The sequence below is a fragment of the Haemaphysalis longicornis genome, unplaced genomic scaffold, assembly GCF_048455015.1.
Source record: "Haemaphysalis longicornis isolate Haplotype H1 unplaced genomic scaffold, Haemaphysalis longicornis Haplotype H1 scaffold_1, whole genome shotgun sequence".
NCBI classification, from domain to species: domain Eukaryota; kingdom Metazoa; phylum Arthropoda; class Arachnida; order Ixodida; family Ixodidae; genus Haemaphysalis; species Haemaphysalis longicornis.
The window spans coordinates 412,768,653-412,783,501 of record NW_027526203.1 but is presented as its reverse complement, the minus strand read 5'-3'; the positions used below and the strand labels follow the sequence as shown (position 1 = coordinate 412,783,501).

The 14,849-nt window shown below is 49.8% G+C and overlaps 2 protein-coding genes across 2 annotated transcripts in view; one reads left to right on the top strand and one right to left on the bottom strand.

The window, feature by feature from the left end:
- The window catches only part of LOC144155525 (sodium-dependent noradrenaline transporter-like), a 204,091-nt gene that overhangs the window by 27,222 nt on the left and 162,020 nt on the right, over nucleotides 1-14,849 (top strand). The window lies entirely within an intron of this gene.
- On the bottom strand, nucleotides 640-9,141 carry LOC144155524 (tubulin beta-2 chain-like). The gene is made up of 6 exons (XM_077687026.1): nucleotides 8,974-9,141; nucleotides 4,661-4,769; nucleotides 4,282-4,392; nucleotides 3,514-3,958; nucleotides 1,680-2,116; nucleotides 640-876 (listed from the first exon to the last, which is right to left on the bottom strand). The coding sequence occupies exons 1-6, from the start codon at nucleotides 9,028-9,030 to the stop codon at nucleotides 698-700; spliced, it is 1,338 nt and encodes a 445-aa protein (XP_077543152.1). The 5' UTR covers nucleotides 9,031-9,141; the 3' UTR covers nucleotides 640-697.

Genomic DNA, 14,849 nt, shown 5'->3' with positions numbered 1-14,849 from the left:
GCCACTCTCTCCGAATGCAGACCTCATTTCGAAGGTCCGGGACAGGTAGGCCACAGTACCTAAGGACCGGTTGCTGATAAAGGTATTCTGAAGTTAAAATCGGTCTCCGAAAGAAGAATTCCCCTGTTCTCTGCTGAGCGCCAAACATTGACATTCTTGATGGAATTGGAACACTGACCGTTCTGAAGTACAAGCCCTCTCCGCCCACTAGAGTGGACGTTGAGCGTTCTTTTTGGCACAAATATGAGGAGGTACAACAAGTAAAACAGATGAACCAGGTTTGTCACTGTTAAGGTTATAATGACTACTGACCCTCAAGTTCACGCAAATTTGTTGAATGGCGACAATTGCGTGGTATATATATATTCACGAGGAAAATAAAATTACTGTCCTACAGCACAAGATTTGCACGCTTTGGTTTTTAAAGGCAAGTCAAAAATTTTGCTCAAATACTGGCTGTAGCTGTGAATTTCAGCACTATATATGCCGAAACTGGAGTATTTGACCGCTATATATATGCGCCTAAATGCAGCTTCAGTGCCTATTAGAAGTACCTAAAACTGATTTTGCATGCCTAAAGTTCCAGTCTGGAGTTGACGTGAAGGGGCTACAGTAGTAGCCAAGCACTTGGCGACGATGTGAACTGCTGAAACGAAATTTATTGACAAAACTCAGGAACAAGTACAACGTTGCGTGTTCAGACACTGGCGTCATTCTCGTTGTCCTCAAATTCTCCCTCCTCATCGGCCGTTGCCTCCTGGTACTGCTGGTACTCCGAGATCAGATCGTTCATGTTCGATTCGGCTTCCGTGAACTCCATCTCGTCCATTCCCTCGCCGGTGTACCAGTGCAGGAAAGCCTTGCGCCTGAACATGGCTACACAGAAAACAGAGCCAGCATGGTTAGAAGAAGAAAGTACCGGAGAACGCGGGGTACACAGAAGCACTCACTTCCACCACGAGTGTATGTGCGTATGTGCATGAGAGAGAGTGTGCGAGAGTTACTGTAGCCGCACAGATTTACATTTTGGAACTACATTGGAGTATCTCCTGTGGGGAAACAAACTGCGCAACGTGGTCGCCACAAGTGTATGCAAATAGGCTAAAACTGGCTGAGCAGAAGGGTGCATGTGAACATGGGTTCCCGAGCGCGCGAGGTGCACTTGGAGCGTTTCGAAAAGTGGCGCTGACGGATTGCCGAATCTACACCTTCATGGACCAACAAAGACTACACAGTCATCCACACCTCTTTACTGACCCTACCTGTCCAGCGTGCGGGGCACTCGACACTAACTACCATTCCCAATGTGAATGCCCTGCAGACCCGTACCCCCCCCCTCCCCCCCTGTTCCCTCCCCTCACCTCTGGGAGCAGATGTTGCTTGACCTGGGGGAGTCAGGCCAAGTCCCGACTACCTCCCGGGCCCTGGCGGTCGCGGAGGCCCTGTGGGCCTCCACCCCCAATACCCAATCCAGATGGACGAAAAAACGTATTCCTTCCTTTATACGAACGTGGGGAAAGCTTAAGCCAAAAGTCGCGATAGTACAGCTCCAAAACGTTTGTAACTATGTCGCCTGGAAACAAAGTTGCGTGCCGAACTGCCGAGGCACACACTGCCTTGTTTTGAACACCGCGTGACCACCGAGGAGAAAAGGCCGGTGCAAGTAAGCCACAGCATACCAGTGAAGTGCTCCGAGATGCGCTTGAAGAGCTCCTGGATGGCGGTGGTGTTGCCGATGAAGGTGGCGGACATCTTGAGCCCCTTGGGCGGTATGTCGCACACAGCCGTCTTGACGTTGTTGGGGATCCAGTCGACGAAGTAGGCGGAGTTCTTGTTTTGGACGTTGAGCATCTGCTCGTCCACTTCTCGCATGGACATGCGGCCGCGGAAGATGGCCGCCACCGTCATGTAACGGCCGTGCCGAGGATCGCACGCCGCCATCATGTTCTTTGCGTCGAACATCTGCTGGGTCAGTTCGGCAACCGACATGGCCCGGTACTGCTGAGAGCCCCTCGCGGTTAGCGGCACGAAGCCCGGCACAAAGAAGTGCAGGCGGGGGAAAGGGACCATGTTGACGGCCAGCTTGCGCAAGTCGGCGTTCAGCTGCCCAGGAAACCTGCGGCCACGAGAAAGGGAACCAGTCAAAACGGGGGGGGAGGGGGGGGGAAGGGGGTGGACAGGCAAGGGTGCACCGAGAAAGTGGAATGAGAATATTAAAAATACGGCATCAATTAAACGCACTGCAGTGCGTTTCCTTTGTTCTAAGCAAAAAGCAAGAAAACATCCCCCTGGCGAGGGGCACGATCAAATGCAGAGCATTTCCGCGGGGGGCGCGCCTGCAAGTCGTATGGATGACGTATTGGTTGTTGTAATTGTTGTCTTCCAGCGTAGACATTGTCGATGAAGTCGATGGTGAAACGTGCCGTGCACCCCCTGCCGCGGCTATGACGCAACGTGGAGCGGCTATGACGCAACACAATCAAACACACTCCACTTTAATCCAATCCAATCCAAATCCAATGCCCCTCGCGAGAGAGTGTTATAGCGCCGAAATCGCGCCACCACGCGAACGCGTGATGTTGACGTCACGATCACGCCACAGATGTTAGCGACCGGAGCGCGCGCGAACGACATGTGGTTTAAGCGCGAACCGACCGCGGCGAGAGAGCGCGATGCGAGCGCCCCCACCTGTTCTGGCGCGCGAACCCAACGCGGCAAGAGAGGGTGTTGCGCACGTCCCCACCTGTTGTGCGCCCGAACCGAACGCGGCGAGAGAGGGCGTTGCGAGCGGAGAGAAGGCGAGGAGGACGCGGGGGAGAGGGCATACCTGTGGCCGACGGTTGAACGAGCCAATGATATAAGGCGCGTTCGTAACCTTCCAATCTGTGTCGGCTTTGTGGCGCTTTGAGCGCCACAAAGCCGACACAGATTGGAAGGTTGCAGTGGGTAGAGACCATGTACCTTGCGTTCCGCCCGCAGAGTCGTGTGATCGAAACCTGGCGCCGGTAAGTATTTTTTTATACAGTGTAGGGGGAGCGATGCGGACTACGACTACGGACGTCAACGCGGGTGACATCGTGAGTTACTGAAATGCTCTGCATTTAAAAAAAGCGACATATTCCCGTGGCCGAAAACGGCGACTTGCACGGGAAATGATGGAGCGGTTATACAGGAAATGCACCGATTAGCGAAAGTTCAATGACACTAAAGCAAACTAGTAGATACTGTGGGATCCCTATAACGGCAGTGCATCTTGGCAGCAAATGAGGTGCAAGAATTGCTATTGGAAACGATTGTATGTGTACTAAAAAGCGCGGTAGGAGTATAAGGGGAAGGCTAAACGCAAAAGGAGGCCCTGTGTTTCGCGAATGCGCCCAGAGAGGCAGCAGAGCGTGGGCACGGAACAACAAAACTACGTGGCAAACGTACAAATGATGCCGACGTGCTAACTGCGTAGCTGCATGCGTAGCGCAAGGGAGAAGCGTTACCAGGAATGGCTATAAGCGGACGTACCGGAGGCAGGTGGTGACGCCCGACATGGTGGCAGAGACGAGGTGGTTGAGGTCGCCGTAGGTTGGGGTGGTCAACTTGAGTGTACGGAAGCAAATGTCGTACAGGGCCTCGTTGTCGATGCAGAACGTCTCATCCGTGTTTTCGATGAGCTGGTGCAGGGACAGGGTGGCGTTGTAGGGCTCCACCACCGTGTCGGAGACCTTGGGCGAGGGTAAAACGCTGAAGGTGTTCATGATGCGGTCGGGGTACTCCTCGCGAATCTTAGAAATGAGCAAGGTTCCCATGCCCGATCCGGTTCCTCCTCCGAGGGAGTGGGTCAGTTGGAAGCCCTGCAGGCAGTCGCACCCTTCGGCCTCCTTGCGAACCACGTCGAGCACGGAGTCCACCAGCTCGGCGCCCTCGGTGTAGTGGCCCTTGGCCCAGTTGTTGCCGGCACCACTCTGACCTGCAAGGTATAAGTATGTACCAATGAGCACGATCCTGATGGGGGACATGTTTTAAACGTCTCTAGCGTACGTCCCGCGGTCGCGATAAACGAGAACGCGAATTAGGCGCGCGTGTAATTAGACATGCAAGCCAACTAAGCAGTATATGTCAAACCTTAAAAATGCGAAACACTGAAAACGGGACACAAACAGAACCACAGGACCAGCGCGTACTCCCAACTGAAGATTAGTCGGGAAACATGAACATAAGAGCAAATAAGCAGACAGGCACAATCCGACTGCCCATTTGGCGTGCTGGAAGGGGAATGAAGGGCGCACGCACCAAAGACGAAGTTATCGGGCCTGAAAAGCATGCCGAAAGGTCCCGACCGCACGGAGTCCATGGTGCCGGGCTCCAAGTCCACCAGGATGGAACGCGGGACGTACTTGTTTCCTGCAACAAGGCAACGAAAGCACGGCAAGACCACGAAAACTGTGGAACCTCGAAACAGCCAGAGATGAGCTGTAGTGGGCGACGCTGGGCACGGAAGCACGGCTGCAACAAGTGCAGCACGGGGGGGAAAAAATGGGACGGGCTGCGAGGGACGCCGAAACCGCTTGGGAATTCGGGAATATGCAGCCAGACGAATCGGGATACGGAGCACGCGAAGCTGAACTCTAATCGGGGCACAGAAAGGAACAATGAAAAAAAAAAGCCTTACCAGAGGCCTCATTGTAGTAGACGTTTATGCGCTCGAGCTGCGTGTCAGAGTCGCCGTGGTAGCTACCAGTGGGGTCGATTCCATGCTCGTCCGAAATCACCTCCCAGAACTGCATATAAGCAGAAGTAAAATGGGAGAATCTTGTACAACCATGGACACGTGAAGCATAAAGGCGCAATGTGAGCAACAAGACAACGAGGGCACCGAGGTGAAGCGCAATGAAATCGAGAACAGGAAGGGCACACACGCAACATTCACTAGGAGCCGTCAAATGATTACAGATGGATTGTGATAGGGCAGTGAAGGAAACTACAGCGAGGAAGTGATGACAATGACTAACCAGCTCGCTCCACCAGCTGAGAGCTGTTGAAAGCCTGTCCCCACGTGGCATGTACGCGAGGACAGGAAGATGGCAGAAGTTACCAGAAACCGAACAACCCAAATCGTTTTGTCGTTCCCGCCGTGGAACTAGAGGCCATTAAGGGCCGATGTACTCTGGAGAGAGAAACGCGGGCAACGACAGCTTCTACATACCCCGCAACAAGTAGACAATTGCCGGAGCAACGCAGCACAGGCGGCAAGTCGGAACCGAACCGATAGGCTAGAGGTAATGGACCTTTTGTAGGCCACGTAGAGCGCACGTAGCGGTTAATACGAAAAGAACAATTGGTGGCTTTTGCAGCCATGTTTGCCGGTGACGCTGCTGCCGAATACTTGCAAGCACGAAGCAAGCCCGCGGTGATAGCCAGGAGGCTTGCTTGGCATGCACACCGAGCTCCGCTTTTTTAACTTCATGCGCGAAAGTCGCTCTTTGAGTGCGCTGTTCACAAAAAAATCAGTATCTTTTCTTAAGACCGTCCGATGACTTAGCGCTTCTGTAGCGGCCCCCAGAATGCCAACCAGCATGTGTTTGATGCGACGGGACGCCGGGCTCAACTCCAGTTATAAGCGGTACGTATCGGCGATAACAGAGCCCCCAACAGCAATGGCGGCGCCCGCAAGCGCAGATAGGAGTCGTGGAAAAGGCCCCTTCCAGCAAACCGACCAAAGTAGCTGCAGTGACAAATTAGCGCCCTTGCAACCCAAGGAAGGATGAGCTGCGAAGCTGGACGCACTCCGCTGAGTGCACGAAAGAAAAATGAATTTGCGATTTTTTTTTTTACTTCTTTTTACTTTTTTTACTTTTTTTTACTTTTTGCTGTTTTTTTTACTTCCGCGTAGTAGGCATGTCACTAACACCAACCAAACCCTCTCGACCCCCGAGAGGACACCGGACAAGTCGCATTGGGCAGTTTGACGTCCATGTTGAAACTTTCCACCAGCACAACGGACATATCAGTAAGGATATGAAGACTGTAGCTTCGCGCGCGCACCCCCGCCCCCCTCCCAACCCGTGCACGCCAGCAACCGTGTATGTTCGCGGATTTAGAAGTGACTGGAACAGTCGAAAACGTCGCTGTGAAAGGCCTTTAAGCTGAGCAAGTAATATTGGCCCACGTCGGAGGTCCAAGTGGGCAAGTTGCCGTTAATCACAAAGGGATTCGCAGGAACGAGAAGAGCCAGAACTGGAGGACACTGCACAAGTTGCGCCACTTGTGAAAGAGGCAGGGGTGGTGGAGAGTGAATATCAGTTGTGATAGAGCGGTCGGCGGTGGTGAGCCCTGGAGCGGCGCCGAGTAAATCGGCATCACTGGAATGAAAACGGGAGGGGGTGGGGGTAAAAAAAAAAAAAAGGCGGGTGTATATTCCTCACCGTGCAGCGGCACTGAGGAAGTGACAAAGCAAGAGATTCGGTGGATGCACTCAGGTCCAGCTCGAACATGTTGGCAGCGGTTGAGAGAAGGCAAATCCGGAAGAATTGAGTTGACGCGCGCGCGAAGGAAACCTGGATTGTTCGGGCTATACCGTTTGAAATCCGCCGGAACAAGGCCGGCATGAAACTAAGGGGGACGTTAAGTCAAAAGCTTTAACAGTAAACACGGGAGCGCGTGGCGCTGACTGCATTCAGAGCGGTCGAACAACGGGCTGGCGCGCTCTCGCAGTTAGTACGTTCAGCCAGACTCCGCCAAGAACTCCCGTTCAGCGGACACTCGCCAGCGCTGTTGTCGAAGTGATGACAGGGAAGGCGCACGCAGATCAGGCGCTTTTTAGCAAGCAGCGAAAAACTAACCATCTTCAAAAGCGATAAAAAGGGATCTTGCTCACGTGCTTAAATGTACGTACGCTGGAACGTAACTACCCCCGCAGATAATTGCACGAACCGGCACTCGTCAGAGATGGTGTCCGCTAGACGTACGAACTGGGAGAGTGCACCCTCTCACCAGAGCGATGTGCACGTGCTGGAGCGCGTGCCGCACCGCGTTTACCTCAGCATAGCTTTTGACTGCATGTGCAGCTGAGTAATGAAACCCCACCCGTCACCAGGAACGAGGTTGGTTCTAGAAATACGGACGTTGTGCCGTTTAAGGATACGACTACGTTCGTGGACAAGGAATACAGCGGAAATTAATCGGACTCGGAGTATTGGGGGGGGGGGGGTAATTTGATTGTAGGGATTAGCGCGCCGACGCACCGCAGGCGATGAGGCGCGCCGTGGTGGAGGGCTACGGATTAATTTTGATCACCCGGGGATCTTTAACGTGCGCCGAAATCTCGTACATCAGAAAAGCGGCCGCCGCGCCCGGGAATCGAACCCGCGTCGTCTAAATGTGTAGAGTCAAGTGGAAGGAACTGATGGAGTGCGCATACCATTATACGTCTCCGGGAGTCGTGAATAACGATGTAAATATAAGTAGCCGAAGTGGAATGGACTGGTAGACTTGAAAGATACCGATCAAGCTCGTCCGGGGGTTATTAGTAAAGTTTGCTGCCCCTATCGTCGGATAGCAATTCCCCGTGGATTTTATTTTGCAATGTTATAACGGCGGAGAATTTTCAGCGAGAAGCTGGCATGTGTACCGATGCGTAGTGACAAAGTTGCAGCCACGTGAGGAAGACGCCAGGCTGGCGCAACGTCAGAAGAATAGACAGCAAGACTGCATTTCGGTCAAGGAAGCACCTCCGCACACATCTACGTGCGTTGGCCTTGTAGAACCGAAGCCTTATTACGAGCCTTAGACATACAGGGCCCGTATTTGAATTCAAGGCCTTGCAATCGAAATTCCACGTTACAGACTGGCAGCAGATTTGGGGGAGGGGGCTCTAGAGAACGCTGCGGCGGTAGCAGAGCAGAAACGAATTACGCAGATATGCAATTTGAAATAGCGTAAAAGTTTATGGTGTCCAAATACAAGCAGGGTAACACCGCAGCAGCTGGCATAAAAAAAAAGAATAAAACTGGCCGTGCATCGGCGTGCTGTGCTACAAATGTCGTCGAAAGACTATCGTGCCTTGCCGCCCCGCTCACGGAACAGACGAAAAGAGACGCACAGAAGCGTCGGTGCGCACTGAGGGTGCAAGTAAGTGCGGCGGCGCCCAGAAGCCGAAAGAAGTGGCCGAGTAAGCCGCCGGGGCGATGCATATAGGCTTGAGATTGTTTCGTTGCGCATGCAAAGAAACAGAAAGATGGCGAAAAGGGGGTGTACAGTCTAAAGCTTCACGACAGTAAACACGGGAGCGCGTGTCGCACAGTACATACAGAGTGGTCTAGGGATTGGACCGCCAACTTCTGTAGTTCGTACATTTGGCGGATCCACTCGCTGTCAACGGTCGATTGCGCTGTTGTCTGCTGCTGTAGCTACGTTAGATATCAGGACACGATTTCAGATAATACAAGTGCCGATAAGGGGCTTTTTATCAAGCGCGAACGCCAGCGAACACGTTGAAAAGTTTGCTTTTCGCTGCCCGATGGGGTGATGAAACATGCTATCCTCGGTGACTCAACTAACGCAGCAGGCAGCCGCGCGATGAAGCGCTTTCAGGGAGTGCGCCCGCCAAGCGCAGGAACTGCGAGAGCACGCGCTCCCGTGTTTACCGACAAATCTTTCGACTGTACATGAAATAATGGGGAAGGGAAGTAATTGCGGAAATTACAACGCCCACACATGAACCTGCGTTTATGGCAATGGTCGGAACCAGGCCATAGCACAGGCGTTGTTAATTGGCGTGGCTCGGGGCCTCCCTTTCGCAACTTGTAGGGTACCGTGAAGAGACTACACGCACTCAACATTAAAGTGCTAGCAATGACTGCTCACGCTCGCAAAAAGGACGTGGTCACAAGCCCGCGTTTGCTTTTAGTTATAGGGTTAGCAGTACACCTCCCCGACGGAGCCTACAAGAGCGCCAAAAATGGCTGCAAAATGGAGTAGTCTTACCTTTGCGCCGATTTGGTTTCCGCACTGGCCAGTCTGGATGTACACGATCTCCCGCATCGCGAATTTCAAAGAACGAAGCAGGGTAGTAAGCACGGGTAGCGGCAAGGAGCGTAGCACAAGGTGGCAAACAATGCGAATCCAACGGCAGGAATCACTGCCGTGGCCCGATTGTGCCCGCTTTTATAGGCACGATCCATGCAACTGCGCAGGCGTCGACCATCAACCAGTGCCCGCGAGCATTGGTACTCTTTTTTTATGACCCCTGTATTGTTCGTAAGTGGGTGATTGATAAGCTTGTAAGATTAGTTCTTTTCTGCCGCGGAACTGCGAACGCCGCCTCCAATGCTCGGTACCACTTAAAATTGGTTTTTCAGGCAAATGAGGCGTTTTTTTTTTTGGAGACAAGCCAGATACAGAAACTGAAACTAAATCGGAAACAACTGCAGTGGCAAGAAAAGCTTGGCAACCTTCCACTAAAAAAGGGGTGGCAATAAAATAGTTGAGATAACGCCTGAAAACGTGTACGAAGATTAAAGTTCGTATCGAAAATGAGCCAGATCCTGCTGTTTCGCGGACCAAAATTGCCAATGGGAGTTTGCTTTTCGCTTGACTGTTCTGACTGTTTCGTGGGGTTCTCGGAAGTTTTTCTTCTTTTTTTATTTATTTTTTTTTTTGGGGGGGGGGGGGCTTTTCGGAGATGGCTTATTATGAAGGCCGTGTCTAGAGTGCCGTCCGACGGTTTTATAAGCACTCCACTATATCGACGCCCACCGACGTTTTATGACAAAATTGCCGTGTCTGGCAGTACATCGCTCTAGATAACGTAAACCTAGGCAACCTAACCTAAACATAACATAAGCTAACCTAACGCACACAAATAAAGCATTTAAAACACCAAAACTAACCTAATGCACAAAAATTACACTTGAAATAAATAATAAAAAAAAAACTAGGCGACAGCTGGTCTCGAACCACCGCATCTGGGATCAATAAGCTAAGGCGGATCATCTACACTACAACGACAGACTCTATGGGCGGTGCTAGCCTAGTGTTATATACTCGAATGTCGTCGGTCGGCACTCTAGCCATGCCTGCAACGATCAGCTGGAGTGCCGTCGGACGGCACTCTAGACACTGCGTATTATGAATTCAGACGGCAATTACGAGATAGGCGAAAGATCGTGAACGGAAGAAGAAGGGAACGAAATGAAACTGAGAGATGTGAAACAATGATTTCATTTCGTCTCACCCGTCCCTACGAAATAGCTCTGGTTATATTTATTTTTTAACTCCCATAATTACCACTTTAGTACTTAACTAAATAGCCACCGCTTACAAGTGTTGGCAAATCTCCCCCCCCCCCTCCCGCCCCCCGAAGAGTACAAACCACTTCATTAAGGTAAATAAGAAGAAGATATGAGCAGCCTTCTTGTGGAGCGCTTTGGAAATTCATGACAAAACAGCAATGAAAAGCTTGCTTACTTCGTGAGTGCCTTCAGGCGTGCCCAAGGAAATGATCCTGGGGAAGAATTCGAAAAGAGCTGCTAATGGTGCCAAGAGGACTCACCTGCCCTCCGTGTATAGTTCTACGGTTCTTGAAGCCCTGATGCATAATTTTAATGCCTTTTCCATCAAAACTCAATCGCACCATGCTTGAAAGTCAATTTAAATAAAGTTTTCATAAAAATGCCGCATCAACTTGGGTGTTTCAATTCAATACGAGCCAAATCCAAACTTATCCCTCCAAGATTGCTGAAATTTGCGGCATAATTTTTATTAATTGTGGCCATAAAGTTCCCTAGCTGACATGTAAAATATATTATATGATAGCTTTCACGGCGTTGCATTTAGGTCCGGCAACAAACTTCCGCTTATTTCTCCAATTCGCGTTAGGTGGATCTGGCTCATTAAGAAAAAAAAAAAGGCCTCAAATCGTCAAATATTCATTCGGAATTCGCTAGAGAGGCGATGTCAGAAATTGTATAAACCAAACGACAGCTTACTCGCCACTGGCACTGACACTGGCACTAGCCAGGGGCACAGACAAAAACTCACAAAAATTGGGCTTGACATGGCCTGTGCTGCGTAATAAAAAACCCAGTGCAAGCATGTTCGACATATATAAAAAATGCTCTTCCAACTAAAGGAATAGTTTAAAACAACTGTTTTGTAATAAACATGATTTGCAAGGTGGTCATAACAGAAACGTATAAGGCCCTAACCAGTAACAGCGACCCGAAATATTGATAAATTTATCAATTAATAATATCGAACCACAAATAAATTGTTTAATGCAAAGCAATTTGCTGGTTAGATTAATTGAGCAATGAGGGTCACGCGTAACGCAATGGCTGACGTCCACAACTTGTGCGAATAATGTATCAGCATGACAGCTACCATGAGTATAGGTCCTTTGTTAGAGTAGGGCGAATGGGCGAATGTGAAGTTATTCAAAATCGGTTCTGTGCGGTCGCCAAATCGCGACTTGGAAATGTGACGAACGGCTTTCTTTTGGAATATGTGACATCAGAGCTTCATCGCGGGAAAAAAAAAAAAAAAAAAACAAGTTTTAATGTGCGGGAAAGTGGGGGAATTATATGTCGCTAATTTAATGCTTTTGAGAAGAAAGATGGAAGAAATTACGAGGATTTCAGCGACACGGGATGTTTTGTTACCGGCGATATCAACAAAACACCGATATCAACACATCACCGTATATTAGCACCCGCAAGAAGAAGGTACTTGGGAGAAACGGAAGGAAGAGCGCAACTTCTCGCATAAAACACGCGCGTACGTCTCTCTTGTATTGGGTTCCTTGGGTAATAATGAACATTTTCACCAAGTTCAGTTACCATCTGCAGCTCAGAAAGGAAGACAATTTTGTTGCCGCATCTGGTGCGTGTGGCCGCCAAAACCGCCCGCAGGCTTCTGGGGCGTCCATGGAGAGAGCGGGAAATAAGGGAGTGTCCTTGTCAGAAAATTGATTTTTTCGCGCATTCCAGCACACTTGGGCCCTGTTTTGAAAGTTCTGTGAAACAGAAACATTGGCTGGAAAAAAATAATGTGCAGAAATTCACAAAAATGTCTCCTATTGCGCAGCATTCCTATGACATTTTTTTAGAGTGTGAGTTCTTTATTGCCAAATATTTTGGTTTTCTGTTCGATCTCTATTTACGCTGTTATAACAACTAAAGGTGAAAATTCCGGGAAATCTGCATTTTGGGGGAAATGCAGGACGTTACACCGTCCTGGCTGTGGGGGTACTCGCAAAGAATGCTACGTATTTTTTTTATAAATGAGGATAACAGATGTGCGGTTACATAGTACTTCCTGAATATTGGCGTTTTAGCTCATATTGCGCGTCACGTGCCAGGTGCGTAATATGAGCTAGAACGGTAATTTTTATGACTGCGAATTTATGAGGCGCATATCTCTAGTCACTGGACAAACTCAGTGTTTTTATAAAGTAGTCTTGCTTGATTTATTGCTTGCATCCAATAGCCTAAACAAATGTGGGCTTAAGCTAGCAAATACGAAGTTGAAAGGCCCATGTTCGGTAATTAGTTATTTGCAAGCTTATTATTTTCTTGGGCGCCCCACTGCCGAGGGGAGGGGGCGGAAGAAGCGACGCCTTCCTTCTACTCCCCCCCCCCCCCCCCCCCACCCGCTATTTCTGAGCTGTGGTAGGCGGGGGGATGTACGATGCCAACAACCCTGCCTATAACCGAATGCGAAATGCCCATAATTTTCTCTGTTGTAAGCTGTGCACCAACCTTAAAGGAGCACTGACACGAAAATTTTATGTTACACTTTTATTGCTTCTATCGATGCTTAATGGTCTCGTGAACCTGAAACAGCACTTCAAATACTTCAGCGCGCGATAGTTAATTACATTGAACAGCCTGAAAATCGTTTGTTTCAAATTCCCGCGCTTTCATCCCGAACGGCGCATATGACAGCCTCCCGGTTTGACCTCACCGCTTTATGCGGCCGTCACCGGCGCCCGCTTGAGAGGGTGTTGTTCCCGCTCGCCGCTCGTGGGGCCGCGCGCGTGAAGTGACATCACGAGTTTTTGACGAGCGCTGTCGCGTCACTTCTTTTTCCTTTCCTGGAGTGATGTCACGCTGATGTCCATTTGCTGAGTGCCGCTCCGCACGCTCCTCCGTCGGCGCGATAAATGCGATCCAATTGAACTATGTTCTTCGCGTCGCAGGCCCCTCATATTTCAGCCAGGGTATTCTGTTGAGTGAATGAAGCGAACTGTGCAATAATATTAACGCCGAAAATTGGTGTCAGTGCTCCTTTAACCATCTTCGATGGCTGACTGAGCCCAATACCAGCTATTCTGCAATGTCCATGATAAAAAAAAAAAAAACCGTCTTGTTTTTTTTTATCGGAATGGCATATAAGGTATATCGGAACGGCCTATCGGAACGGCAGAGAAAATTGGAACGGCATATAAGGTACGCCAACAGCATTCTAAGGTTCCTAATTTTTTAAAATTTTGAACTGATTTCTTTTTTGGCTTCTATTTTTTTTTTGTTTTTGTTCTTTCTGCGTTTTCTGTTGTCCTTTCAAATATATGCTCTCCAGTTTTTGTGGGAGTCAACCCCTTTCGGAATACCTGCGCGTATGGGAGGGAAAAAGGCATTTCATTCTACGCGCTGCTGTTCTCAGAACTTGTGTGCGTGCACACGCGCGCGCGCGCGTGTGTGTGTGTGTGTGTGTGTGTGCGTGCGAATTTCCTATTGTGAGCAAATTTCCTCAAATTCGCGCGTGGATTGCGCAGTGAAAATGAATGCCATGCTCGTAATCGTTCTGTGTATTTAAAAAATGAGAGAAGGATAACGCACAAGTGGATTAAAAAATTACAGGGTATCCTTAGAACTTTCTAAGAATGTGAAGACGGAAACCTCGTTGGACCTTTCGTTGATGTGCTGTAGAGCTTTTTGTTGAACTTAGCGGCCTCACCCGTCATCACCTGCGCAGCCTCTTGGACAGCGTCCACCGATGCTCGCTCCGATTGCTCGCCAGCAACAGGAGCCTCCTTTTCAACCCTGTCGGGACCTCCCCCCCTCAAGGTGGCTCCTACTGCACGTACGGCAGCGGCCTACCCTCCTCCGGCGTTGCTGTTTCGCTTTCCAGGCGCGCGTTCTGATTTTCTCTGAGGTTATCTGCACCTCACAACAATTTTCTGTACCTCAGGTGTTTCATAAAACAGAGATATTAATGACCACTACAAGAACGTATAATGCGTGTGCATGTTATGTAAAACCTCTGAACACACACAAAAAAGCAATTTACAGCCTTCCAAGTAATGGTTTCATCATTTAGAGAAAAATTAAAATTAAAGGCGACACGTTCATTACTATTGCCTCCATACCTTTTACACAGCTGTGAAGGGTGGTGTGCGCTGCTAACTTTCCCGTCGTGCCGTGAATGCTAACCCGCCAGTAAGGAACCGCGCGGTTCTATATTTGCCATTCACATTCAGCTAAATTTCTTTCTCCTGAAGCTGCGGTGGTGCCTTTGCTTTGTTGCGATGTGCAAGAATTTGCGCGCCACAGCATATAAAAGTCCAACGGTAACGCTTGCGCAAGAGTACAAGACAGCCGACGTGGGATATAACTAGGCAGGAAAGCTGGGGAAGCTCCGCAACAAGAAGAAAGAGTGGCCGTAGCAGTGAACGTCGAGTTGGTAGACAAGGCTGAAAGTCAACGCAGGGAAGGAAGGAATATAAAGCCCTGTACTATAGTAGCAAATGTGGGTCGGAGAGTTTCCCGGTGTTAGCAATACGGCGCAGGCAACTGAGAACCTCGTAGACGCCAGAACGAATGCTTCTACAGCTTTTTCGTAGCTTTCACGGCTCTCTGTCT

What these genes read in the sequence shown, in the direction of transcription:
- LOC144155524 (XM_077687026.1), bottom strand. Translation starts at nt 9,030, where the DNA reads ATGCGGGAGATCGTGTACATCCAGACTGGCCAGTGCGGAAACCAAATC. An exon ending in GAAACCAAATCGGCGCAAAG is followed by an intron (nt 4,770 to 8,973) that starts GTAAGACTACTC and finishes GCTTATATGCAG; the next exon opens with TTCTGGGAGGTGATTTCGGA. An exon ending in GCCCGATAACTTCGTCTTTG is followed by an intron (nt 3,959 to 4,281) that starts GTGCGTGCGCCC and finishes TATACCTTGCAG; the next exon opens with GTCAGAGTGGTGCCGGCAAC.